Source organism: Apis cerana, linkage group LG5 (genome assembly GCF_029169275.1).
Source record: "Apis cerana isolate GH-2021 linkage group LG5, AcerK_1.0, whole genome shotgun sequence".
NCBI lineage: Eukaryota > Metazoa > Arthropoda > Insecta > Hymenoptera > Apidae > Apis > Apis cerana.
The window spans coordinates 11,045,320-11,072,311 of NC_083856.1; the positions used below are offsets into that span (position 1 = coordinate 11,045,320).

Here is a 26,992-nt window from a genome sequence, read left to right on the forward strand (position 1 = left end):
CGTATGACGGTGTGGTGGTGGTTGTGGTGGTGACGGTGGTGGTGGTGGTGGTGGTGGTTGGTGGCGGTGGTAGCGGCGACGGCGGTGGATGATGCATGGACAAGTGAACGACATCTTTTTGGCAGACAAGACGAGAGCGATCGACTGGAATCGCGACTTGAATCCACGATTGAAAGCAAAACCAAACGAAAGGAAGAAAGAAAGAAAGAAAGAAACGAGAAGGAAAAGAAGGTGATAGCGTGATAGATTCGCATGGATTCTGATAACTCTGAACGAAGAGCGACGTAGCTTGTGTCCCTGGAATCGATCAAAATCGACCGAGATCGATTTTGGTAATTCTCGATCACCAGCCGCCTCTCTCTTCGCCCGCGAATCCCTCGTATGTCTCCGGTGGGTGAACGGTGGTGAGTGAACGTGGTTCGTGCGCAACGAAGTATCGATAGAATGATACCGAGAGCCAGAAAAGTGACAGCACGATGCATCGAAAGAGAGATAGAGATATAGTAGTAATAGTAGTAGAGAGAGAAAGAGAGAGAGAGAGAGAAATGAAGAGTGTTCTCGCGGAGGACAGGCAAACACACACAGGCAGCCAAACAGCCAAGGCAGATAAGGCGGCAAAGTTCGCGAAGATCGTGCGATATCTCATTCATCGATGAGAGAAAAATCTATAACGATCTATGTTCCAGAACCTGTTATTACACGATTAAAAATTTTACTCTTCGTAAACTTTGCAAGCGGATAAAAAGGCAATAAAGTTCTTCCGGAAACTGTAAAAGGTACACCGGTGGTAAAACGAAATTCTCTTCGATCGATCTTGCAATTAATCGATTGAAATGTATTCGAAACGTATGGTATACGAATGATCTAGAGACTGGACACCGCCGGTGGCTAGTCGCCGGTAGCACGGTGTAAACTTTCAGGAAGTTTGCGATGGCAGGCAGGCGGGCGATCGAGCAAGCGAGTGTATTGAGTTTGTCGAATTTTTAAGCAAGCAAACACACACGTGGGCACACACCGCACACGTGAGAACACATACATACACAGCCAGCAACACGGACAATATCGATAAATGCCCGGTTCAGCCAGCAACACGGATTACACTGGTAGCAGCGACAGAGGTTGCCGGTATACGCGGCGCTCTTTTCTCGATTCGCACTTTCAAAATCGAGATTTTTCTTCCTTTTTTTTTTTTTTTTTTCATTGTCGAGATCAGAGCTGTCGTTATACTGTTATTTACCTGTCTTGATCAGCCTCTAATAGACAATTGGTTGACAAACTATGAGGAGAATCATAGGCGTTTCCTAGAGATTTTCACGCTCCCAGCTGGGAAGAGCCTTTTCTTCTCGATTCAATGATCGGCATATTTTTTTTTTTTAAATATCTCTTCTCAATGTTTAATTACAAATCGATTTTATCTCGTAGATAAAAGAATCGTTTATTGTAATATTTTTCAATTGAAATTTCGATGAAAAATACGAAGGATTTACTCACGCAAGTTTTACCGATCATCGAATCGATATTTCTAAAACGCGATTCACAGTAGGAAAGAAAAATATTGCACACAGAATGCATGGAAGTACAGATAAAGAGAAACAGAAAAGAGGAAGTGGAAGAAGAAGACGGAAACAACTGAAAAAGGATTGTGCACGTACATACAGAAGGATTGTTATATACTTTCGATAAGTTCGTACATTAAACGAACGGATTCTTCTCGACCGTTTCACAATGATATTCACCATCATTGTCAATATCAAGAAATTTGTTCGCTTATCGTCGCAAAGGCGTTAAAAATAGATCAAAAAGTTGGATAGATCGAGAAGAATTGAGAAAAGAAAAAAAAGAAAACCAGGAAAAAAGGGAGCAAGAATATCTATAGGAAGAATATCTATAGGAATAGAAATCTAGAGAAAAGAGAAATGGAGATAACGAGAGAAGAAAACGCAAAAAAAAAAAAAGTCCTATTTACCCTCTATCTTAATCGCTATGATCGTGATCATCAAAAATGTTCTACGCATAAAAAGATTGAAGCACGCCATCTCTACGTATACGTAATGTACACGGTACGATGGAAATTGTTTAAATAGTACCGCATATTCATCGACGTTCCTTCATTCCTTCTAAATCTCGTATCGTGTCAAAAGCGTTTTCTGTTTTCCATAGCGTCCTTTCCAAAAGACCCAATGCACACGTGCTGGAATTCACCATTGCTGAAAAAAGATATCCTCCACCACTGGCAGCATTAAGAGTACTATTTCTGTTTTTTTTTTTTTTTTTTTCGTTTTCCCTAATTATTTTCATAACGTACTTGCGACTGCCCCCGCTGTTCAGGTTCGTACATTCGAATCCTCTCCAAGCTTCGAATATTTCGAATAACTCGACTAATATCGATTTGACAGCAATTTCGTACATATTCATATATAAATATATGATATATACAAGATGTTCCAGAATGGACGACACAAGCCGGTAAGAGATTTATTATATGAATTAATTTTTGTTCGCTTGTGTCATCAATTTTGAGACACCCTGTATATACGTATATTTAGATATGGGCAGGTTTCTTTCAATGATATCCCGCATGTGAAGTATGTACGTACACTAAATAGTTGTTGAAGTCTCCAGTGCTCGAAATGCGACACGTGCTAATTAGTGCAGCCACAGATAAGTAGCAAAAGAAACTGGAATGGAGCGACGCAATCTCTTACCTTTTAATCTTCGTTGCATTCTAATTACTTTAAACGATCACTCGGATAAATTTTGAATTTAAATTTAAATTTTAATTTCGCGTGTAGAGAAATATTTGATATGATTCTAAAACACATGAATTGTAAGGAAAAAAAAATAAAATAAAAAAAAAAATTTATTTATTTATAAAAATACAAAATGAATTCACAGGTTAGGGCTATCGGGTATAGATTGCGCTCGCTCCTTCGACAATTAGTAACAAGTTAAATAGGAAAAGAATGAAGACATCGGATATACACAGTAATAGTTTCGCACACACTTAGAGACGTACATATATCGAGAATAGATATCCAAGATACGAGCATAGACAACGAATAATAATTATGCATGGGAAGAAAAATGCGGAGCTGAAGAACTTAGACAAGAGTACACGAAAACACGCACACGAACGCACGCGTTCCATTTAAAACAATATATAATATGTATGTATATTGTATTAACATTTTGATCAATTTTATTTTCACTTGTGATTCTTTAAAAAGACATATTTCCCGTGTGATGAAATAGTTAATTTTAGACGAAATTAACACGAAATAAATGTATGTAGTGATGTAACACTGATATTATCGCGTGCATTCGTGCTGCGGATTACCGTCTCGAACCGCGTCGATGCGTCGTCTTACAATTCTTCCGAGTATATTCACATATAAATATATAAAACATATAGATATTTTGCTTGGCACCCGTGCGATACTGTTTTCTCCCCTTTTTCTTTAAGGGGAAAATGTCTTTTTTTTTTTTTTTTTTTTTTTTTTTGCTTTCATCACAAAAAAATTCGCGTCAAACAAAGCCATAACACCTCGATGGATATGGCTTTCATAACTTCCGTTGACTGTATATTATTCAAAATATACACATTAATAAGTATCATAGGAACGAAGAATATTTCTGGCGCCGGAGCTGGGTCAAATACTATTTCATATATGATTGTATAACGCCACATAAATCCGACTGTTTTCACCATACGTTGAAATATCTTCGTGTTCATTTTATTGTAATTTGCATAAAACGCCACTTCATTTTCTTTCCCGTACAGGTATATTTAAATATACATGTACACAATTTCAAAGTTTCTAATCTGATTGAAATAGTATTATGCCCGTCTCTCTCCAGCGCGTTCCATTTTTTTTATGTCATTATATCTCTTTTTTTTTTTTTTGTATGACTTTGTTCCTTTTTTTTTTACTTTGTTCCTTCAACTGCACCGAGGATTGACTATGACGCCCATCTTTGCCGTGATGCAACACGCAACGATTTTACCAGCGATATTAAACTTCTATAATATTTTATGAGACAAAATCTGGGAGTAAGAACTCCGGGAATAAATCGCTATAAGTAACGAGGATCGAGGATTAGTACCGAGGATGATCGAGGATGAAGGTTAATGCATAAATAGAAGAGAATAGTTTCATAGGGATGAGATGAACTCACCTCCTCGCATAATGCCAGCATACGCCTCGTACTTTCCAGGGACTGAAACAGAATGAGTCACGTGGGTTAAGCAACGCATCGCAACATTAAAATATCAAAAATATTCTAACAAATTACAAGGGTTTTCCCACGCAGGAACGAAGAAATTCGAAATATTCAATCGATATAAATTATCGTTATAAATTAAATAACACATTATTAAAGAATTATCGGAAAATTTTATCATATTGATATCAATAGACATACCTCATCTGTAGTTTGATCGGCCTTTAGTTGTAATTCCTGCAACTCAGTGCGAGGTGGGCCCTCCACCGTACCCGGTGCTGATGTTGGAGCAGGCATCTTGTTGAGTGCCTGACGATTGGCTTTCTTCTACGACCGCGCTTCTTCGTTCACTCTGCAGCTCGCGCAGCTCCTTGTATGGAGACTCGACTGTTCTGCAACATTAAATGATAGAAAATAAATTACAACTTGGTAGATTCTAAATCTTTAAAATCATCCATCTATCAGTTTATATCTAGTTTATCCATTATCTTAAACGAATTTAAATAACAAGGCAGAAGATAAACGACGAAATTTAAAACAGTTTCTATCGAAGTATTTATCACGATTATTCATTTACGTTTCATTTAGCGTACATGCTGGACCGAGAAAACCAAATACCCAGCAAATGTACATATGCATTAAAATTCTCGAGAAAAACGGAGAAAAAATATAGAATAAATCGTGTATGACGTACTTTCAAAAACGAGATGCACAGGGAACGCTAATAAAGAATCTGTACTTGATCAGTGAGAGAGTAGCGGCAAAGTGTATTATTCTCTCGAAGGCGTAACACAGGAATGAGTCGATTTAGCGTGTCGAGAATCTGCGATTGCGAAATTTTACGCAGATATTTGGCAAAAGCTGCCAGCCAGTCAGTCGTCGTGGATGCATGTATACGCTTTACGTGGTGGAGTTACGTGTATGCCGGTGCTCCTACGAAAATCAATACCCAACGACCGACCGACCGACCGACCGACCGACCCACCGACCGAATCGCGCGCAGACGCACATGACCGCGCCTTCTCTCTCTCTCTCTCTCTCTCTCGCCGTGCTTCCTGTATTTCCAACCCTCCTATAACCGACCCCTTCCGCGCACACCTACTGCCTCAACGGACCACCCACCACTTTTTCAATCCTCACAGCACCACGAGAACTGATCAGCTGGGATCTCCTGCAACGTATGTAGGTTGAGAAACACCGTTGAAAAGGTTGCACACCAACGCATCCGCCTTGATGCGTTTCTATAAATAACCTCTTTTTTTTCTTCTTTTTTTTTTCGACAATCTTCTCCCGGGGGATTTCCGTGTTATCGTAAGTAGAAGTTTCACCGATAGAAAGATTTTTATCGTGCAAACGATATCGAACTTTTGTTAAAAGTTGCAACGATCGGTCGCAATATCAATATCGACACATTTATCTGTTTCCTTTTTATTATTTTTCTGAGTGTTCGATTAGAATTTGAATAGTTTTCCATCGTATTTATAATTTGATCTAATATTCGAAAACGATGATATCGAATTTATTTTATTGCATCATATTGGTCTTATCTATTCAGGAAAGGTTCAAGAAGAAGATTCGCGAACAGTTCAAAGGGACACCTTGTTAATGCATTAAGACAGCGTGAGAGCTTGGTAATTGGCACTTGTAAATTTAATTGCTGACAAAGTGTAATGAACATAGAAGCATAGATATCCTCTATGAGAGAGAAAGATATGGAACATGCACTACGAATATATAATCCTTCAGGAAAACTAGTTCATTCGTAAAGAGATAATAAAACTTGTGTTAAAATTAAACTAGGTTCTATAAACGTTTCGCACAAATTATGGCGTGATCAATTGACTGAGCTTGTCCTTGCCCTCGAGACGAAGTTGGCTCGTTTCCAGGGCGAAAGGTATCGCGTCGTTTCTCCTGGTCACGGTGCACCTCGCCAAGATCACGGGCGACTACACAGTTAGACCTGGAGGACGCCGCTTGTATACCCTCTCAAATCGCAAACAAACAGATATTGGTGTTCGATAAGAGAGAAAAATGAAGAGTATTCGGAGGAAATCGTGTTTAGAAATCAATACGAGACCTCTAAAGAAATGTTTCTCGAACATTCGAACATTCGTGCATTCAACGAACATATCAGCATCAACGATACTTTTGAGCGTTGTTGCGAAACAGACTTTTTTATAGTATTGATTCGTATAACGAAACGTGAATCAGATTCTTGATTAAAAAGCTTCGCATTGGTTATAAATTTATTACTTGATTTATATATACGATGCATTTTTTTTTTTTTGATTCATATTTATCCAAATATTTTCTAATTAATTTTCTAAATAGATGAACAAGTTTAAATCACATATTGAACGATTAAATATTGATGATCGAAATAATAGCGTAAATTTTGCGACGAAATTACAATTCGTTGCAACTTATGTCGTAATTCTAGATTCTTCGATAGAGTATCCAATACGAAAGCGTTTGCTATTTTCAATAGCAAAAAATACGTATCAAGACTGATATCGTGTATAATGACAAAGACGATCCTGTGATCACGTGGAAACATAGATATATTGTGTAGATGCGCTTTGAAGGAAATGTCGATCGCGCAGCCCAATGTGCCGGGTGCCGGCAAAATAATGCGGTCATATCACGATGTATACTTCAATTTGCATGCATACAGGAATATATACAAACTGCGCATTGTTTGAATATTTCGATGCACGTTTTGACGCACATCTTCCTATTTAGAATAGTGGTTTGAGATTTGATGTTCCTCAAATGTAAATCATAATTAATATTTTAATTATGCAAACGAATGTTGTAGAGTCATACCAAGCGATTAATATTTATGAAAAAATGAATGAGTTAATTCATAATAATAAATAAAAAAAAATTTTATTTAAAATTTACGATATATAAATTTGATATAAACCTCAAATCTTTAATATTAAAGTTCAATTGTGCTATTGGATGATTGTTAATTTTTTTTCGACATTTAATATATTGTATTACAATATTTGTAATTTTGTATAAACTATATAAAATTCAATTTATATTTGTATAATTTATATGCAATAAAATTATTAATTTTATTTTAAAAGTTAAATAATACTAAATAATAATCATAGAAGAGGAAAGAAATTAAATATTTTCGCATTTTATGATTCATAAATGCATCATTATATTACGTATCTCATCTTAGATTGAAGATTAAAAATAAAATACTAATATTCTGACGTCATACATGCTCCCTTGTCCTTCTCGCACATACATTCATGCGTATGTGTGCATGCGCGCGCCAGCGCCCTCTTATCATATATACATATACTCGGATGTTTTTCATCAATGACGCTCAGCTGTTAATGCCGGTAAAAAAAGTTTCAAAAACTTATCCTTTCAAAATGGTTATCATTTTTAATAATATAAACTATTTGATTTTATAAATTTAACAAATAAAAAATATGTATTTGTAAAATTTCATATATGTATTAAATAGACCGCGCATACGTATGACATTAAGAAATCAATAAATAAAATAAGTTCAAGACGGTAACGTTAACATGATATTTTCCACACTTTGGAATAAATATAAAAATTACAATTAAATAAATAATAAAAATAAAATATTTCGTAAATTAATTTTTACGTCATCGTATCAAATATATCATTGTTAAATTTTTTGAAGAAAATGTAACATGAATATATATATATATATATCTTTTGTACTTAACATGCGTTAAATATTAAATATCTAATTTGAAAGTTTATAAATTTACAATAAAATCGATTTAATATCAAGTAAACCATAATGACGAATTGTTTGGCTTCTCATTTTCTCCTTGTATAAGAAAGTCAAAAGTATTTATAATACTCTAAATAAATATACATAGTAAATATAAATTTTGATTGATAATTACAATTCATATCATTTATTTCATTTTTTATATTAATATGTCATAAAAAGAAAATTAATAATTCGAATACAATTATCACAAAATTCAAACATTATCTAAATAAAAATATCAATTAATCAAAATATTAAAAAATTTTTAAAATATCGTGGTAATATAGAATATAATAAAAGAAAACTATGCAGTATTACCGGTCTAGCTATTATTACTAACCGTAACTCGTCAATAAAGTTGTCTTCGATGGGTGTTTCCACTGCTAGTGAATTTTATAATCAGCTTGTTCGTGAAGAATTGTAAATAAAAAAATTCAGAATTATCACTAACACTTTTTATCTAAAAGTGTAAAAAAACCGGTAAAATCGTAAGCAAAATTCACGAAGCTACGTTCTCTCCGACTAGAAGATTAGTACTCGGCTACTGAGCAACGAGCAGTCGCAGAGTTTCAGAACAGCATTCGATTCATAGTGGGGGTAAAATGTCGTCGGCAAAGAAAAGCACCAATAGAAAGACCAGATTACAAAACTGCAAACTCAAGGCGCGAAATTCGTATTTTATGTTAAAATATTTCTCTTAATCACAAATTTTACAATGTAAAAATTTTATATAATATAAAATTTAATTTTTCTAATAATTAATTATATTAATACATAATTTACAATTTTTAATATTTAATATATAATGAATATATATTAATAAATTTTATATATTGAATATTAATCCAAAATAATTATTCAACTATTATAATGTAAATATAATATTCATAATTGAAGAACCACTGATCCATTATGCTGATTTTCAAATATAATATCGCAATAATATAAAGAAAACAATTTTCAAATTATGATACATATTAAAACTGTTAAGTAACGAATCTTATGTCTTATCTACAATTTAATTTATTTAAAAATGAAAAAAAATAAAACACACAAATAAAATGTACAATGAAAAAGAATATATATATATATATGTATATTTAATAATATATATATATATTTTTTATTATATATATATACACAACGACTAAATATGGAAACTGGAATCATTTTATATAATAATATTAATTTAAAATCTCTAATGAATTAGCTATATTAATAAATTTTAATAAATTCTCTTATAATTCATAAAATATCATTAAAATTATTTACTAAGATATATTTTTTCAAGAAAACATTTAAATATTTATAAAATATTTAAATATATCTGAAATTATTTTATTTATTTTTCATATATGTTCGTTTAAAAAAAATTAAAAAGTAAATTAACAAATAACTAAAATTAAATTAAATTTGATAAAATTAACTAAACTAAGAATTTTAAAATTAAAAAAATTGTTAAAAAATATATAACTATTATAATAAATAAAATATTATATATATTATTCATATTTATATATTATTATAATAAATATTTTTAGAAATAAGAAATGTAATGTACATTAAGTTGAATTAATTATTTAGCTTTCAAAGTCATGATATTTATAAATAATTTATATAGAAAAAAATTTAATCTATTAAGTATGTAACTATATTAAATTTATAAAACAGAATAACAAAACAAAAGAAAGAAAAAATAAAATTTGTTAAAAATTCTAAATTCATTAAAGTTAGTAACACATACGTACTTTGACATGAGTCAAATCATAGCTAGAATAAAGTAGAAAATCGATACAACTTCACTGCAATGTGGTACTTTGTTAGTTTCTATCTATACATTTCATTTGAAATAAGTTATATTAAATATTATATTCGCTTACCAAAGATAATCAATGAATTCTCACAAATCACAAGAAAACTATCGTATAATTCGTTTTAATATTGACTTTTTAAGACACTACAGCTATTACTGATGATCACATCGATACAGTGAAACAGCTGCTGCTTTTTTGACAACCGGAACTTGAAAATGGTTAACATCAATTTTAAAAATGGCGCGAAAATTTAAATGTAAAAATACATAAACAATATTATTATGAAAAATATTCATGAAATACATAATAAAAAAATTAATAAAAATACAATAAAAATTTTCTAATTATCATATCGAAAATTTTATTTATAAAATAAATTATAAATAATTTATAAATTTGTAAAATTATATAATTTTTATTTCGGAAAAACATATAGGTAAAATGAATATAATTTTTTTTATTATTTTAATATAATGTTAAACATATTTCAAAATTATTTTATAAAATATTTTTAATACTTTCTATTATCTTATAAATTCGTAATATTTTTTTTTTATCTAATTATTTTTATATTTCATGAAATTTATAAACTTTTAATATAAATATATATTGGAATATATTTACATAATATTAATAATTTTTAAATTATTAGATTTTATTTCAAAATAATAAACGCTTCTTTTTTCGTATCATTATTTATATTATATAATATGAATATTTAGGGAATTTAAATCTAAGTTTATATATCATATATAATATATTAATATATGTATATAAATATGTATATATATATGTATATATATATATGATGTATATAAATATGAATATTATTTTTAACATTTTTTACTAAAATATTAATACAAAATAAAAACTCTTTTATATTTTGAAAATACAGGAAACTATTGCAAATATTATATTAGTTATAATTATATATGTTATTAGTTATAAAATATAAATTAAACATTAATAGAATACAAATTAACTACATATTAAATTACAGAATTTATCTTATCTTTGATGCAATAAAAATATTTATGAAAACATGAGTTCGTAGTTAAAGTCAAGTATATATCTTTTGTAATGAAAAATGTTTACCAGTTTTTTTTAATTTGTCATATCTATTTACATGTATTAAATCATCTCATTTGCTGTTCTTGTTGAGATCTGTTATTTTCGAATATATCGCATAAACATTTACATTTACAAAAGAAATAGAGTAATCAAAATCAGATTAAAACTTAATTTCTTATTTTTAATTTATTATAATTTTTAATTCAACAATAAATAAAAGAATATAAAAATTCATCCAAGAGTCAATTACGTCAGTTAAAACCATTAGAAGTCAACACCGTGCTGTGTGTGCACTAAGATGGCAGGCTTACTTTTACATAAAACGCACTTTTTATTTTTATTAATTGTTAATCCAATCCTTGTATTTTGTGATTCTGTCAACCAACCAGTACAAAATGTTCCGGAGCCTTTAATTCAACGTGCCTTGAATTCTTTGAATCAAGATTCTCCGACGCATCATACATACAGGGGCGGTAACCTGATTAGCGCGCAAAAATTGGTATATTATGTATCAGTTTTTTAAAATCTAAATTTTTATTATTGATTAGGATAGAATATATATTTGTACTAATTTAATTATAAAAAGATTGTTTAATTTCTTAACTTTCAGGAAGAATCTCCATATGTAATATATAGGCTTACATTTGATCTAATTCCTATTTGTAAAGAAGCATTAGAACCTTGTCCTCGAGAAGCATGTACTATTGAAATAAAACAACATGAACTTGGAGATATAAATGTTTTAAAAGAATCAATACAATGTATGTATTTGTATCCTCAATCTGGACAAGATGATCAATTGCAAGTACAAGAAAATAATCAAGATCAGGATCACATTATTGAAAATTTAGACAAACAAATTATTAATAATCAAAGCATTGAATTAGATCATGAAATTCAGAAAAATGGAGATCATAATGATAGACCATTTATAGCAATGAGAGCTTCCAGTCCTAATTATTGTCCAGGATGTCCATATGAACTAAATCCAAATTTACCTGGATTTATTTCTTTTGGAGAACAAGTAGCAAAGTCAATGGATGAATTAATACAGAATGATTTTAAACACAAAGTAATTGACATTATCAAAGTAACTCGTGCTATTCCACCTTCATCTAATATTATACAATACCAAATGTTATTACATATAGGAGAATCTGATTGCTTAAAAAATGCAATAGAACAATCAGAATGCTCTGTCCAGTTAAATTCTTCTTTTAAGATATGCTTGGTAATATTTGAAGAAAAACCATGGCAACAATCTAGCCGTAAAATAGTAAAAAACAATTGTACTTTGAATAATGATGCAGAAATTAAAAAAAATATTATTAATTCCTATTCAACAATAAATACTGAAACACTTGTAACATCAATACCTAATAGAAAAGAAAAAATGGAAGCTTTAGAAAATTTAAAAGATATTCTTGATAATTATACTTATGTTACAACTAAGAAATCAGAAGAACCAGAACAATCAGAAGTGACAGAACATCCTATTTTAAAAATTTCTGTTAACGGAAGTGATAATGATGCTAAAATTCAAAGATTTGAAAATAAAGTAAAAGAATTTGATGAATTTCTGAAAGATTTTGATTTACCTACAACAGAAACTCGATCAAATCTGGAAATAAAAAAACATGAAGTTCAAGAAGAAATTATTTATCCAACAAAAAGAGATTCTGTAATTAATAAATCACAAATTTTGTATAGAAATAAAAGATCAGAATTAGTTGGTGCACCCAGTTATATAGATATTAATAATCCTATAATACAAGAACTTGCAAACAAAGGTTTAAAAAAATTTTCAGAAAATTCTGAAGGTTCAAATGAACCTATGATAGTAGAAATTGTTGATGCCTCACAGCAAGTAGTATCTGGGTATTTATATAAAATAAGAGTTAAATTAGGTACAAGTAATTGTCCAAAAGGCACAAAAGATAAATGTCAGTTGAAAGAGGGAACTGAAATTAAAGAATGTTTATTCAGTATATGGTCTCAGCCATGGATAGATAAAGGATCTCCAAAAATTACTATTAACTGTGATTTAAACAATCGTCGAAAACGATCTTTACGAGGTAGTAAATATAATCAAAAAATGTTAAAATTAGCTCAAGACATAAAAGATGAAACATTATTTGAAGATTTTATTATAAAATTTAACAAAACATTTAGTTCAACCAATGAAAAACAAAATCGTTTTCAAATCTTTAAGCAGAATCTAAAAGTTATTAAAGAATTACAAATATTTGAGCAAGGAACAGCTGAATACGGTGTTACGATGTTTGCAGATCTTACGCCTAAAGAATTTAAAACTCAATATTTAGGTTTTCGACCTGAATTAAAACAAGAGAATGAAATACCTCTTGCTAAAATTGAAGTATCAGATATTTTTTTACCACCTAAATTCGATTGGCGTGATTACAATGTAGTTACGCCTGTGAAAGATCAAGGTCTATGTGGATCATGTTGGGCATTTTCTGTAACTGGAAATGTGGAAGGTCAATACGCGATTAAATATAAAAAATTATTATCTTTATCGGAACAAGAACTATTAGATTGTGATACTTTAGATGAAGGATGCAATGGAGGATACATGGAAAATGCTTATAAAGCTATAGAAAAATTAGGTGGTCTCGAATTAGAATCAGACTATCCTTATGATGGCAAAGATGAAAAATGTCATTTCTTTAAAAAAAAAGCTAAGGTACAAGTTGTTGGTGCTGTAAATATTACTTCAAACGAAACAAAAATGGCACAATGGCTTATTAAAAATGGGCCAATTTCCATTGGAATCAATGCCAATGCCATGCAATTTTATATTAGAGGAGTTTCACATCCATTTCACTTCTTATGCAATCCTAAAAATTTAGATCATGGAGTTTTAATTGTGGGATATGGCATTAGTAGTATGTATATTGATACACACTTTTTAAATATAGTAATTTTTATCCTTTTACATGGTATATTGTTTTCTAGAATATCCTCTCTTTCATAAAGAATTACCATACTGGATAATAAAGAATAGTTGGGGCTCACGATGGGGCGAGAATGGTTATTACAGAGTTTATAGAGGAGATGGTACCTGCGGAGTTAATGCGATGGCTTCAAGTGCAATAGTTGCATAACAAATATATTTAAGAAATTAATGCCTTTAATAATATTTAACTTCTTCAAAATAAAATTATATTTTTTTTTGTACTGTAATAAGAATAAAATTATATTAATGTAATATGAATGAAATTAGTCGCTTGCACTCTAAAAATTTAACGTAACATATTTTAATAATAAAACATCATAAACGTTATTTCATAATTAAAATTGCAAATAATAAATACTAATACTAATAATGATATGAAATTTTTACAATTATACAATTATAATTATTAAGAATCATAATGATGTTTTTATAATAAAAAAGCATGTTTGTTACAAATATTTATGTTTTGTTATTGTTCTCTTCAATTTAGCGACTTTTGAATATCGAAAATTTAACAGAATGAAGACATTAATTTTTTGAAGACATATTAATAAATAAATTGAAACATCAATATATTCAGAATGTAATTAAAAATTATATTTTTTCTTATTTCGACAGTCATAAATATATTTCTTTGAAATTCTAAATTAACACAAGCAATGCATTGTTGTGTATTATTAGAAATATTTATATAAGTTTTAAATTTCATTTATTGTAAATTATAAAAATTCACATACAGAAAATTTCTTGATGTATGTGATTTCTATGTCGATTGCGACAAAATTCAGATTATAATTACAAATGCGAAATTACAACATACAAAATAATATGCATTTGTAACTTAAAAATATAATTCCAACGATAATTTTTATAACTGAACATGTTATAAAAATGTAGTTCTCTTCTTTTACTTATTGTTTATCAAAAATGTACTGACAAATATTAACAATGTTTATTCCGTGAATACGTCATAAAGTGCGCTTACCTAGTATCTCTAGGATATTCAAATATCTATTTTTCCATTTACATATATTTTTAATTTTTTTTAAGCGATACGTTTAACGCATATCAGCAAAAAAAAAATTATAATATTATAAACTAAGTACACGGAAAAAATACTTATACAAGTTGTAGGTAACATTTATGAACTGCTACTCTCCTGTTAAAGAAATAACACGTCACGGAATAAAATTAGACGTAGAATATTGCATTATACAAACTTAATGCAAATAGTATAATTTGGAGAATATTTCACATAATGTACTTTCTTTCGTACCATATGGCATTCTTTATCAACTACCTGTATCATGTATCTCTTTAATAATATATTTAACATCAGTCGGGAAATTCTTTAATATTTCCTACACTTTTGTATTATTTAAAATATATTAAGAAAGAATTTCATGCAAATAATTATTTATGTATTGAAAAAAAAACATCAGTACGACAAGTATTATTATTATTATTATTATTCGTGTCAGGTCACTGATGTGTCATTGGAACTTGAAAGAATTTTGCTTCTTTTGTTGTCTGTCATCCTTAGATGAAAAAATAAAGATTTTAAAATGTACAGTAGATACAGCAACGCAATGAAAGCTGGTACAAGAGAAATTTTGTATTATCTTCTAATAGTAATTATAAGATCCCCATTGATTGTACGGTCCATATGCTTGAGGTCCTCCTTGTCCATATTGCCAATTCTGGTAGTTGGCATAATTAGGATCGGAAGGAGGTGGATACTGTTGATAACCTTGTTGATATCCACCCTGACCACCATATTGACCACTTTGAAATTGCTGTTGTGATTGATAAGGTCCACTTGGGCCACTGCTATACTGGTATGATGACTGTGAACTTACAGAAGGTGGAGGTGGTACATTAGTCTGATCTCCAGTTTTAACTTTCTTTGGAGGAGAAGTATCTCTATAGAACATTAAATTTGCGCAATTTAATAAATTTTATTGATATTGATGACAGCTTAAATATTTTTTTATAAAAATAATACTTACGTTTTGGTATCATCATTTTTCGTCTTTTTTCGTTCCTTTGCTTGTTTGATGCATTTTTGGAATTGTTCATGTGCTTTTAATATTTGTCGAATATCTGGACTAAAATCTTCGAGAAATTCTACTTTACGTTGTGCAAAAAGTACTCTTTGTTCTAGATCAGCATGTTCTCGTTCTATAAACATATCCATGTATCCGACAATTTCTTGAGTATCAACAGGAGTTCTTTGCATTCCCAAATCAATTAATTGCAAATAAAGTCTTGGATTATCTTTATCTTTTTCTGTTGCCTAAAAAATATATAATATATAAAATTATTTAAAAGTTATATTAAATTATATAAAAGTAATTAAATAAAAAATATATGAAATGTATTGTAAAAATCAACATGATCATACCTTCAATAATACTTTAATTGCTTTATCCACATCATTTTTCACTTTACACAAAAATCTTGCATACTTTACTACAATATTATTTGCGATAGTTCTATTCTTACTATTGCTAATATAATTTTCATACAATGTACAAGCTTTATCTAAATCTCCTCTTCTACGTTCTAAATTTATTCTTCGATATGCCACTTGTAACATGTTTGGTATTACATTATCAATATTTTCCAATATGTTTGCTGCTTTTTCAAAATTACCCTGACCTTCTTCAAATGTAGCCCATTGCAAATGTAAATTTGGCTTCTTTGGATGATGCACTGTACAAGCTCTAGTATATACATCTCTTATTTTTTCCACATTATCACCTTTCAAGGATTCCAAATAACGAACAAACTATAAAATAATTAAAAAACATTTAAAAATTAAATGCAGAAACATTTTCGAAAAAAAAATAAGAAAAACTTACTCTCATCCAAAATTCATCATATAAAGCGCATGCTATTAAACATCTTTCAAACAAGATAATTATTCGATTTTGATCTTTTTGTTCAATTTCAAAATCTAAATATTCCTTCCAATTTTTTAACTGACATCGTTCTAAAGGTTTGACATGGAAATATGGTCTTTTAATCTGTAAGTAAAGATTAAATATTAAATAATAAATATCACATTAAGTATATGATGTACTTACACCTTCTTCATATGACCATCTTGCAGCAACTGCATTAATATTAGCTTTATGCATTTTACGTCTACTACTAATAATTTTTTCTCTAATAGCACGGGTTTCTTCATCAGTTGGAGGAAGTTCATGTGGCGGCGGTTCTTCACCAGGTGGTGCATCATCAGCTGCTGAAGTAGAAGTAGTATCATCCGATTTCAAAAGTGCTTTCACTTCAGCACGTAATGCAAGAAAATCGTCAACATTTAAAATACGATTTGGTAAATTTGAAGAAACAAATTCTTGAAATGCATCAAAATGAGAAATATAACCAAGTGTTGGAGTACATAATAAACGATCATATAATGCTGTTACTCTGCTTAGACGTTTGCCTTCTAATTCCCATTTTATATAACTTTCCCAAAGACGATCAGATCTAAATAAAAAAATATATATCTGTTATAAATATTACATAAATATATGCATAAAAAATCGAAGATATTTCGCACCTGAATTCAAGACCACATGCCTGGATAGCTTTTTCATATTGTTCTCGAAGTTTTTCTTCATCTTTTTCATAGACGGTTTTGCAGTGGTTGATGTAATGAAGCCAAAGGTCGACACTGAGCGAAATAGCTTTCAAACCTTGGTCGAATACCTGTAGTAATGGTTTGCAATCACATTTAGAATAGTTTACAAGTGATTGGGCTGGTGGCGGGTAGACTTATACCTATTTTTTGTTTTTTTTATTTTTTTTTTTAAGCTTTCGATAAGCATTACGGTTTTTTAGCAACGTATACTCACATATCATACGCGTACTGTAAATAAAGAGATTTAATTAACACAGAGATTGCAGAGCATTGTGCATTCACCTTAAAGTCAAGGAGTGTTCCGATCTGGGTGCCTCTGTGTCTTCCGCCACATTTTCTTGCTCCCTCTCTGGCATGTTCACGTCCTAAGTCTTTGTTTCTGACTTTGATTTAACACCCAACCCAATCTTACTTACATTAAGTAAGGTACCGCATCTTATGCTTAAGTTACAATACTTTCTGTAGTAAGCTATGTGTACAAATGCTTACAGTAAATATTATACACAATTTCTTGCACGGTAATATCGCAAATTGAAACAACTAGCCTTCGCTTGACTTACGTATCGTATGTAGAATATCGATATAACGGTATAAGTAAAACAGTAATATACGCAATAATATTGTAGATATCGCAGAATAATTAAGTAACTAGCTATTTGGTAAACGGAGAGAGTCGTATAGGTGCCGCAAGACGTGCTAGGCTGTTGGAAGGGAAAACCATATTTACGTGCGTGCACACTGCCCACGCGTCTTCCTAACTCGAGCTATTTTCATTAGATTGCGTTAATTAAATGATATCATAATAAGAAATAGATCTAATAAATATGGTAAACGAATTGACTCACCCTTTGGACATTATCGGGGTTGCCCTTCTTCTTCTCGTAATCAGCGAATTTTCTCCAGTAACCATAGCAATATGGATAACGATCCAAAAATTTGGTATAAGCCTCACGTGCAGCCTCTGCATCATTCTACATGACAAATAAATCATATATTAAGTATAATTTTTATAGTATTGTTGCTTTTTAACTTACTTCTTGATCAACATATTGAAGAAGATAAGTCCATCCTGTGAAATCTGATGGATCTTCATTAACAGCTTTCCAATATTTTTCTAATTCTGGTAATGTCTTTTTCTTTGGTGATGCTGGTTTAATTTCTTGCTTATTGTCTCCTGGATCTGTTTCTGTTGAAAGTGCTACCTTTTTTGCTGGTGTTTCATCATTATTTTCAGATGTTGGTGAACTAGGATCATACTCTCCTTCTGCATTTAATTTACGTTTATCTAAAAATAATATAGTACAAAATAAAAAGACCGAAGTATAACAATTTTAAAAATTTAAATAAATTTTTTTTTCTTACTTGTGCCTTCCGTTTTGTTCTTCTTTTCTGCGATTTTATTCATTACTTTTGTTCCACTTTTTTTCTTTCTTTCACTATCTAATGGTAATTCATCTTCAGAAACTGATTCAGTTTCTCCCAAATCTGCTGGCGCTGCTGCTGGTAATTCTTCATCAGATACAGCTTCTGTTTCAGGTTCCTAAATGTTAAAAATAAAATATTATATAAATTATAAACATATTTTTGTAAGCGCATATGCACATACAAAATATAAGTTTTTAATCTTACTTCTTTAATAATAAAATACCTTTGTGGCAGCTTCAGTAGGTAATTCATCTTCAGATACAGCTTCCGTATCAGGTTCTGTTTTTTTTATAGCATTCTCAGACAAACATTCCATGTCAGCTTCTGTTGTTTCTGATATTTCCATCATTTCTGTCATATCATAATCAGGCACAGTTTTTTCTATAACATTTTCTATACTCTCCGATGTTTCTTGTTGACAATCTACTTCTACAACTTCAATTCCAGTACTTTCATTTATAACAGTTTCAGATTCAATTTCTTCTGTTTCTAGAATTTCTGTCACTTGTGTTATTGTTTCTCCATCATCATTCATAACTTCTTGAAAATCTATCAATACACGTTGATTTGTTTCATCATTACTAATATCTTGTCCTTCCATATCCATTTGTTCACGTTCATTTAACATATCAACTTTATCCATACTACTTTCTTCTATGATCATAGGATCTGATACTGTAGTAGAATGATCCTAAAATAAAAATATTTAAAAATATAATTCAAATATATTAAATTTAAAAGAAAGAAATATATTTTATTTACAATTTGAGATGCAGATGTTTCTAAATCAGGTACAGTTTCTTGGATTCCTATTTGTACAGTCTGATTCATATTGATTTCATGAATAGTGGTATCACCAGAATCTTCTAATTCTAAATGTAACATAGAGGAATCATCTTCATTATGCTGTTCAATTATAATATCACCAAATCTTTGCACTCCATTCTCAGGAATGCTTTCCATTACCACTTCTTCTTGTAATATAGGTTCCTCTTCCTGAAAAATTATAACAAATTATTTCTATTAAATAAGATATTGAATACGAATTTTAATGATTGCGAGAACAACTTATAGTACTATAGAATTTACGCACCTCGACCTCTTCGATTTCTTGTACTTTTTTCGGAGAACGTGTTGCCCTTGCTAGAAGTTTTTTTACGGGAGATTTCTTTGCTACCACGGTAGTCTTTCGTGTACGACTAGATCTCGTACGTCGTACTGAAAAGAATCAAAATATAAAAAAAAATGCAAAATTTGAATAAGATATTTACGTTACATGCGTATGTGAGACGCCATTCGTTTAATGGCGGTTTGCAGGTCTTTACTACCGGGTTTATTAATATTTTTATTTCATTTTATACAACTGTATATAAATATAAATGAAAATCAATATTATGTCATGTTAAATATAGTTTCTTTCATAAATATCATCTTCTTACCGGGTTCATTTAAAGCGATCTCACTTTCATCACCACTTGCGGACGACATCTTGCCTCGATGCAATCTCTGGAATGTAAAACGCAGAACTGATGAAGAAAATGGCGGCAGAATGCTAGGAGAGACTCTTAGTAGTATATTTATGAACTAATATGATAGGTGATAAAGTGATAAACTAATTTAACATTCATCGGTAATAAATGTGCCGGGAAGTATAATAAATATATAAATGTTATAATTTTATATTTTTAAACATTGAAAGAGAATCTTTTTAAAATTAACAGTTTGTAATGTTATATATACTTTTATTGTATTATACGTCATAAAATTTATATTTAATCAATGATATATTCTTAAATAAATGGTATCATTAAATATAAAATCTTTATTATTTATTTACTGAATATATTTTAATTCTTAACAAATAAAATAATAAATAAACGACAGAAACAAAATATGAAATATAAAATTTAAAATTGTATGAAAAAAACAATAAAGATATCTTAAGTACATATACGCATGTGCAAGGGAATATAATAAAGGGCGCAAGTGCATAAAGTAATCTATCTCGTGTACTTAGAATATATACTAAATGAAGTAAATAGTAAGATGCACATAATATAAGTTTTTCTATGTATATATTTTTGTATACGCGATTTTGTAAAACAACGTTTGTTGATGTTTGTAAATTCATGTTATATATTCATGTTTCAAGTTAAATGTGAATCAAAACAAGCGATGCTGAAGAAGATTACGAATTATTCTATTTTATTTATGATTTATCAATTGCAAACATTTCAAAATTCTGAATCTTATCGTTTTTTTCTTTCATCTTCTTTGTCAATAAAAACGATTGTTTCTGTGCAATTATTTTTAGAAAAACTTAATTGTTGAATTTCGAAAATATTTTTTAAAAAGATGATCTAAAACAAGTTTTCATTTTCAATATTTACACAACATTGGGAATGTCAGAATGTTTAGTTCAACTTGTATTTGGCGATAATAAGTGTACTTGGTACTATAGGAATTCAAAAATTTGCGATAGGAAATGTCTTACAGTGATGGCGGGCGTCCAATACGAAAGTACGGCACTAAGTCGCCGAAAAAACTTTGCGTGACCAAGAATGAAAATAGTGATAAAACAACAACTACCATTAACTGCAATAATCATCACCACAATCATTACCATCATAATCATCGCTTTCTCGACGCCCCTCAGCCGTCAGTACACAAACGTAATCTCTATATTGTTTCTTTTCCTTTGATATTGCTTTTTAATGTTCTGAGGACACTTCTTTATCAATTATTTGTGGTATTCAAATATTTATATACATCTACATCTCAGCTGATTCAACGAAGACAAGCTTGCAAACAAACCTGTCAGCTAGAAATTGTAGTTGGTCAGAAATCTAGTGAAAATTTAAATAATAACTTAAATAATACTGAACAAATTGAAAACGAGGGAATGTCGCAAGTGCCTAGAAGGCCAATTGGTCCTGGTCCAGGAGATCCCTTGCTTGCAAAACAAAAACATCATCATCGTAGAGCTTTTGAATTTATCAGTAAAGCTCTTAAAATTGATGAAGATAATGAAGGTATGATATCATAAAATTATGTAATATAAAAAATTATATTTGAACTATATTATATAATTTTTTATTCTTTTAATATATCATTTTTATAATTATAATTAATCAATAGGTCAGAAAGAAATGGCAATTGAACTTTACAAGAAAGGAATTGGAGAATTAGAAAAAGGAATAGCTATAGAATGCACTGGTGGTCGGGGAGAAGTATGGGAACATGCACAAAGACTTCATGATAAAATGCGAACTAATTTAGCAATGGCAAAGGACAGACTTGATTTTCTTGGTTTGTAAACATATATTTTAAGTATATAACATTTCTTAAGCTGTTTTAGTCATAAAATTTACTTATAATTATTAAATTATTAAATTAAGTTATAATACAGCTTAAGGAGTAACACTATTACTGTTTAGCATGCTCATGTGTTAATTGTTCTATAATGTTCACGCGTATGTATGTATCTGGGTGTGTGTTTGATGAAAGTACTAATGCGTGAATGTACCTGTACATGTATGCATGCGCGCGTTATTCCTTTCTTTAATGGTTTTATTTTTATTCTTTGGCACAATATTTTTTTTTCATAAGCGATGCAAATTTTTATGTATTAACTAGTAGCCAAACTTCATATAGTAGCATTTCTAACGGCCATTCAAGCATTCATCTTAAATTTAAAGACTAGTTATATATAATTTACAATTTGGATAAAAATTATCAAAATTATGGGTTCAAACTGTATTTAGCTATTTAGCCTACTGCAGCATGGCAGAGAATGTTTTTCCTTTTTGTAGTGAGTGTGTGTGAGCTGAAAAAACTGGATATCTGCAATGAATATCGTGCTCCTGGAAATAAAGTGGACAGCGAACATCCAGGAAAGAATCTGAGGATCCGACGCAATATACACACATTACAAACAACTCGATCTTCTTTAAATACAAATCATACTAAAAACACAAACAGTACACAAACAGTGAACATAGGGCAGAATACATGTACTCAAATTCCCAAGTTAAGGCCACGTTCACCAAAAAATTATTCTGCCCATTCTGAAGGTACTGTTTGTCTGAAGTTTTGGGCTTACAATGCAGACTTTGAGTGTAAATTTGTTAATTGCTTTTTTAAACAGTTATTTCTATTTCATTATTAACACATGCATTTATATTAGTTTTTGATGTAATGCAATAAGTAGTAAATGCATGCATGTTAATATGTATATTTTTTTTATTATTGATGTAGTTATGCCATACTTAGCAGTATGATATTATTTAAGTAAGTAATTTAAAAATATAGAATTATTTATATATAAGTATAAATAAAAAAATATTTATATATTTATATACACATATGATATTGTGTGTGTGTGTATATATATATTCATATATATACATATATATATATATATATTCATATATATACATATATATATGAAGCAATGAATGAATAAAAGAAAAGATTAGTTCGTATGCATGAATGTGTGCTTTATATAAAAAATTAAAGTTTTGTTAAAAAATTAGAATAGTTTCAAAAATTATTTCTTATATTTTTATTCTAGAAAAATATATTCATATTTGTTTTATTATTTTATATAGTATTTAAATATCATTAGTTTAATAGTATATATAATTTTTTAACAAATGAAATGTTTTATACATATGAAATATTAAGTATGCTTTTAACATTTTAGACATACAAATATATTATATCACATGCATACTATTTTAATAAATATATTTCATTCTTTTTATATTAACTTGAATTATGTTAATAATTATATCTTTTATTGCAAAACATTTGTCTTGTATTGTTATTTTTTCTAATAGATCTATGTAATAGATATAATAAGAATTTGTATTCAAAAGTATTATAATAGTTTCATTTTTAAATTATTTTAAAACTTATTTTTTTATTTCTTATTTATTTTATATTTTTATAGCATCTGGAAGAAAATTATCTGTTCCTGGAAAAAGAGTGGGCACAGTTATAAGTAAAAGTCAAACATTACCACGCAGCATGGGACGCTCAACAGCAATACAATCATGTCATAGAGTTGCACCTATTAAACCATCATCTACACCACCTTCAGTAAAAAGACAATTATCAGTACCTGGAAATGGTTCACCTATTAGAAGACCAGGAACACCTACCACATCAAATAGCAATAGAGGAACACCTACAAGAAAAGTACCCATTTTAAAAGGTGTAGATCCAAAGTTGGCACAAGTTATTCTAGATGAGATTTTGGAAGGTGGGACAGCAGTTCACTGGGAAGATATTGCTGGTCAAGAAGTATGTAGATATTATACCTATATTATCAAATAAAAAAAGAATATATAATATTATATATATGATAATGAGCTTATATTTTCTTTTTTTAATAAAATAGACTGCAAAACAAGCACTACAAGAAATGGTTATTTTACCTTCATTAAGACCAGAATTATTCACTGGTTTGCGAACACCAGCAAGAGGATTATTATTATTTGGTCCACCAGGAAATGGAAAGACATTACTTGCACGTGCTGTTGCTACACAATGCAATGCTACATTTTTTTCAATATCTGCTGCTAGTCTCACATCAAAATATGTCGGAGAAGGAGAAAAACTAGTACGAGCTCTTTTTTCTATTGCCCGAGAATTACAGCCATCTGTGATCTTTATTGACGAAGTGGATTCATTGTTAAGCGAACGTAGGGATAATGAACATGAAGCTTCCAGGTAGATTTTAATATAGCTTTTGATATTTATATAAATTGATAAATACTTGCAATTATTATTTATTTAATTGACAATTCTTATTTAGGCGATTGAAGACAGAATTTTTAGTTGAATTTGATGGATTACCATGTAATCCAGAAGAAAGAGTATTGGTCATGGCAGCTACAAATAGACCTCAAGAATTGGATGAAGCTGCATTAAGAAGATTTACAAAACGAGTATATGTTACGTTACCTGATTTACGAACAAGAATTATGTTACTAAAACGACTTTTAGCTAAACATAATGATCCGCTGACTTTAGAAGAATTAAATGAAATGGCAGTTTTAACTGAGGGCTATTCTGGGAGTGATTTAACGGGTTTAGCAAAAGATGCAGCTCTTGGTCCTATTAGAGGTAAGATAAAATTTCATACATATTTTCTTTTCTTTTTATTTAATATGACTGAATGGACACAAAGATTTTGACCAGACAGTCTAACAAATAAATAAATCATTATTAATTAAATAAAAAATGTCCTATTTTTAACCTTCATAAAAAAATGTATTAAATCTTGTACAGAACTTAATCCAGATCAAGTAAAAGAATTGGATCTTAATTCTGTACGTAATATTACAATGCAAGATTTTCGTGATTCGCTTAAAAGAATTCGTAGATCAGTATCTCCTGCAAGTTTGGCTGCTTATGAAAAATGGAGTTTTGAATATGGTGACGTAAGTCTATGATTTTTAAAAATTAGTTGAACTTTATAAAACTTTAAAATAAACTATATTGAAATATATCGACATTTAAAAAAAAAAAGAAGAAAAAACTTAACAATGAAAAATACAACAAAAACGATATTCTGCGATATTAATTAAAATGATATTAATTATTATAGAATGTAAATATAGCAGCTTTTACATTTTCTAAGCTAATTTATAAAATAATATCTACATATGAAAAGAAAATGTAATAATATTGCATAAAGCACTCTTGCTAAGTACTCTTTTTTAAATAGCTTTATACAATATATTATATATATATATATATATATATATATGTATAATATTATATTATATTATATTATATTATATATTATTATAATTATATATTTTATATATATATATATATATATATATATAATATAATATAATATAATATAATATAATATAGTAATATATAATATATATACATACATATTATACATTTCATACTCCATCCAGTAATCAGGTATCATAGATTTAAGTTTCATTCTAAAAATGTTAATATTAGAATTTCAATGTTTGTAGTTATATTATAGCTTACATAGATTTTTCTAACTTTTTTATTTCATATTTCTATAAACTATAAGCTTTAACTTTATTAAATCAATTTAATTTTTGTTATATTATTAGCAATTTGCAAATTATTATATGATATGAATTATTCAATACAAAAAAATATATAATTCTACAGTTACAATTACAATATGCACTTTATAAGAAAGAGAGTAAATGTAAATATTTAATTACTTACTTATATTTCAAGCACAATTAATTTAAATAATATCTGTAGAAAGACTGTATTTGCACATGAAACAGCTCACGTCCAATCAGATAATAAAACAGTTACTGTAATTGAGTATAAACAGATTAAGTACTGCTATAATTATGTTATCAAATAAGCATGAAAATAAATAATAATCTTGATCTTATATAAATATGTGCTAAAAGTATGCAAATAGAATTCTTTTAAGCACATGAATTTTGTAAAATATAACAATATTACATATTGTATAATGTACTTGGGAAGAATATTACAATTATTATTCTTGTTATGTTTGATAATACTTCAAATATTCATTTCATAATTGTTAAAATGAAATAATATAATTAAAGTCTCTTAATAGAAAATATTTGACAAATTATAAATCAATCTTTGATTTGATGGATATTCTATGAGACAACGAATTGCAAGTATATTTGAACTTTGTGAAATTAAAAATATTTGTTATTTATAAGTAAATTGTCATTAAAAAAATTAATGTTATGATAAAGATATGCTACAAAAAGAAGTCGCATATATAAAACTTTTTGATATTTATCTATTGCTTCAAATGCTCAAATAAAAAGTGATTGTGCTTGTATTTATAGTTATTGATTTAAAAATGCATTTATTATAAAATCGTAATATTAAGCTTTGTTATTATTATTTCACTTTAAAATTAATTAATTAAAAATATCTTAATTTTATTTGACATATATTTAATTTATAGGAGAAGCATATAAAAATTATTTCTTCATGTTATAACTCGTTATTATTAATTTATTTTTAATGATGATAATGCAACGAGTTTAAAG

At 29.0% G+C, this 26,992-nt stretch overlaps 4 protein-coding genes across 25 annotated transcripts in view; 2 read left to right on the plus strand and 2 right to left on the minus strand.

The window, feature by feature from the left end:
* Window positions 1-10,040, minus strand: part of LOC107997812 (synaptosomal-associated protein 25) — a 30,472-nt gene extending 20,432 nt beyond the window's left edge. For 4 of the 21 annotated variants that reach the window (XM_062075225.1, XM_062075237.1, XM_062075230.1 and 1 more), the window contains exons 1-3: window positions 4,916-7,316; window positions 4,423-4,613; window positions 4,177-4,218 (exon numbers count right to left, since the gene is read on the minus strand). In XM_062075225.1, coding sequence (XP_061931209.1) covers window positions 4,177-4,218; window positions 4,423-4,518 — 138 coding nt within the window. In that variant the 5' untranslated portion in view covers window positions 4,519-4,613; window positions 4,916-7,316. Of the gene's footprint in view, window positions 1-4,176; window positions 4,219-4,422; window positions 4,614-4,915; window positions 7,317-8,339; window positions 8,630-9,879 lie in introns of those variants that run through there. The other 17 variants (XM_062075242.1, XM_062075234.1, XM_062075239.1 and 14 more) reach the window with 8 other exon arrangements.
* Window positions 10,041-10,861: 821 nt separating this feature from the next.
* LOC107997817 (putative cysteine proteinase CG12163) lies at window positions 10,862-14,317 on the plus strand. Its single transcript, XM_017056666.3, has 3 exons — window positions 10,862-11,383; window positions 11,495-13,790; window positions 13,861-14,317. The coding sequence occupies exons 1-3, from the start codon at window positions 11,183-11,185 to the stop codon at window positions 14,007-14,009; spliced, it is 2,646 nt and encodes an 881-aa protein (XP_016912155.1). The 5' UTR covers window positions 10,862-11,182; the 3' UTR covers window positions 14,010-14,317.
* Window positions 14,318-14,436: 119 nt separating this feature from the next.
* Window positions 14,437-20,508, minus strand: LOC107997815 (pre-mRNA-processing factor 39). The gene is made up of 13 exons (XM_017056665.3): window positions 20,375-20,508; window positions 20,029-20,153; window positions 19,698-19,931; window positions 19,159-19,626; window positions 18,873-19,050; window positions 18,545-18,795; window positions 18,356-18,481; window positions 17,430-17,578; window positions 16,951-17,356; window positions 16,726-16,890; window positions 16,266-16,652; window positions 15,871-16,157; window positions 14,437-15,784 (listed from the first exon to the last, which is right to left on the minus strand). Exons 1-13 carry the CDS (start codon window positions 20,421-20,423, stop codon window positions 15,487-15,489), a joined length of 3,123 nt encoding a protein of 1,040 aa, XP_016912154.1. The 5' UTR covers window positions 20,424-20,508; the 3' UTR covers window positions 14,437-15,486.
* A 396-nt stretch (window positions 20,509-20,904) lies between these two features.
* Window positions 20,905-25,668, plus strand: LOC107997814 (spastin). Of its 2 annotated transcripts, XM_017056663.3 has the most exons (7): window positions 20,905-21,967; window positions 22,074-22,244; window positions 22,748-23,008; window positions 23,890-24,242; window positions 24,340-24,671; window positions 24,757-25,067; window positions 25,233-25,668. In XM_017056663.3, the coding sequence occupies exons 1-7, from the start codon at window positions 21,421-21,423 to the stop codon at window positions 25,394-25,396; spliced, it is 2,139 nt and encodes a 712-aa protein (XP_016912152.1). In that variant the 5' UTR covers window positions 20,905-21,420; the 3' UTR covers window positions 25,397-25,668. The 2 variants fall into 2 exon arrangements, with proteins under 2 accessions (XP_016912152.1, XP_016912153.1); XM_017056664.3 differs by lacking the exon at window positions 22,748-23,008.
* Window positions 25,669-26,992: the final 1,324 nt, after the last annotated feature.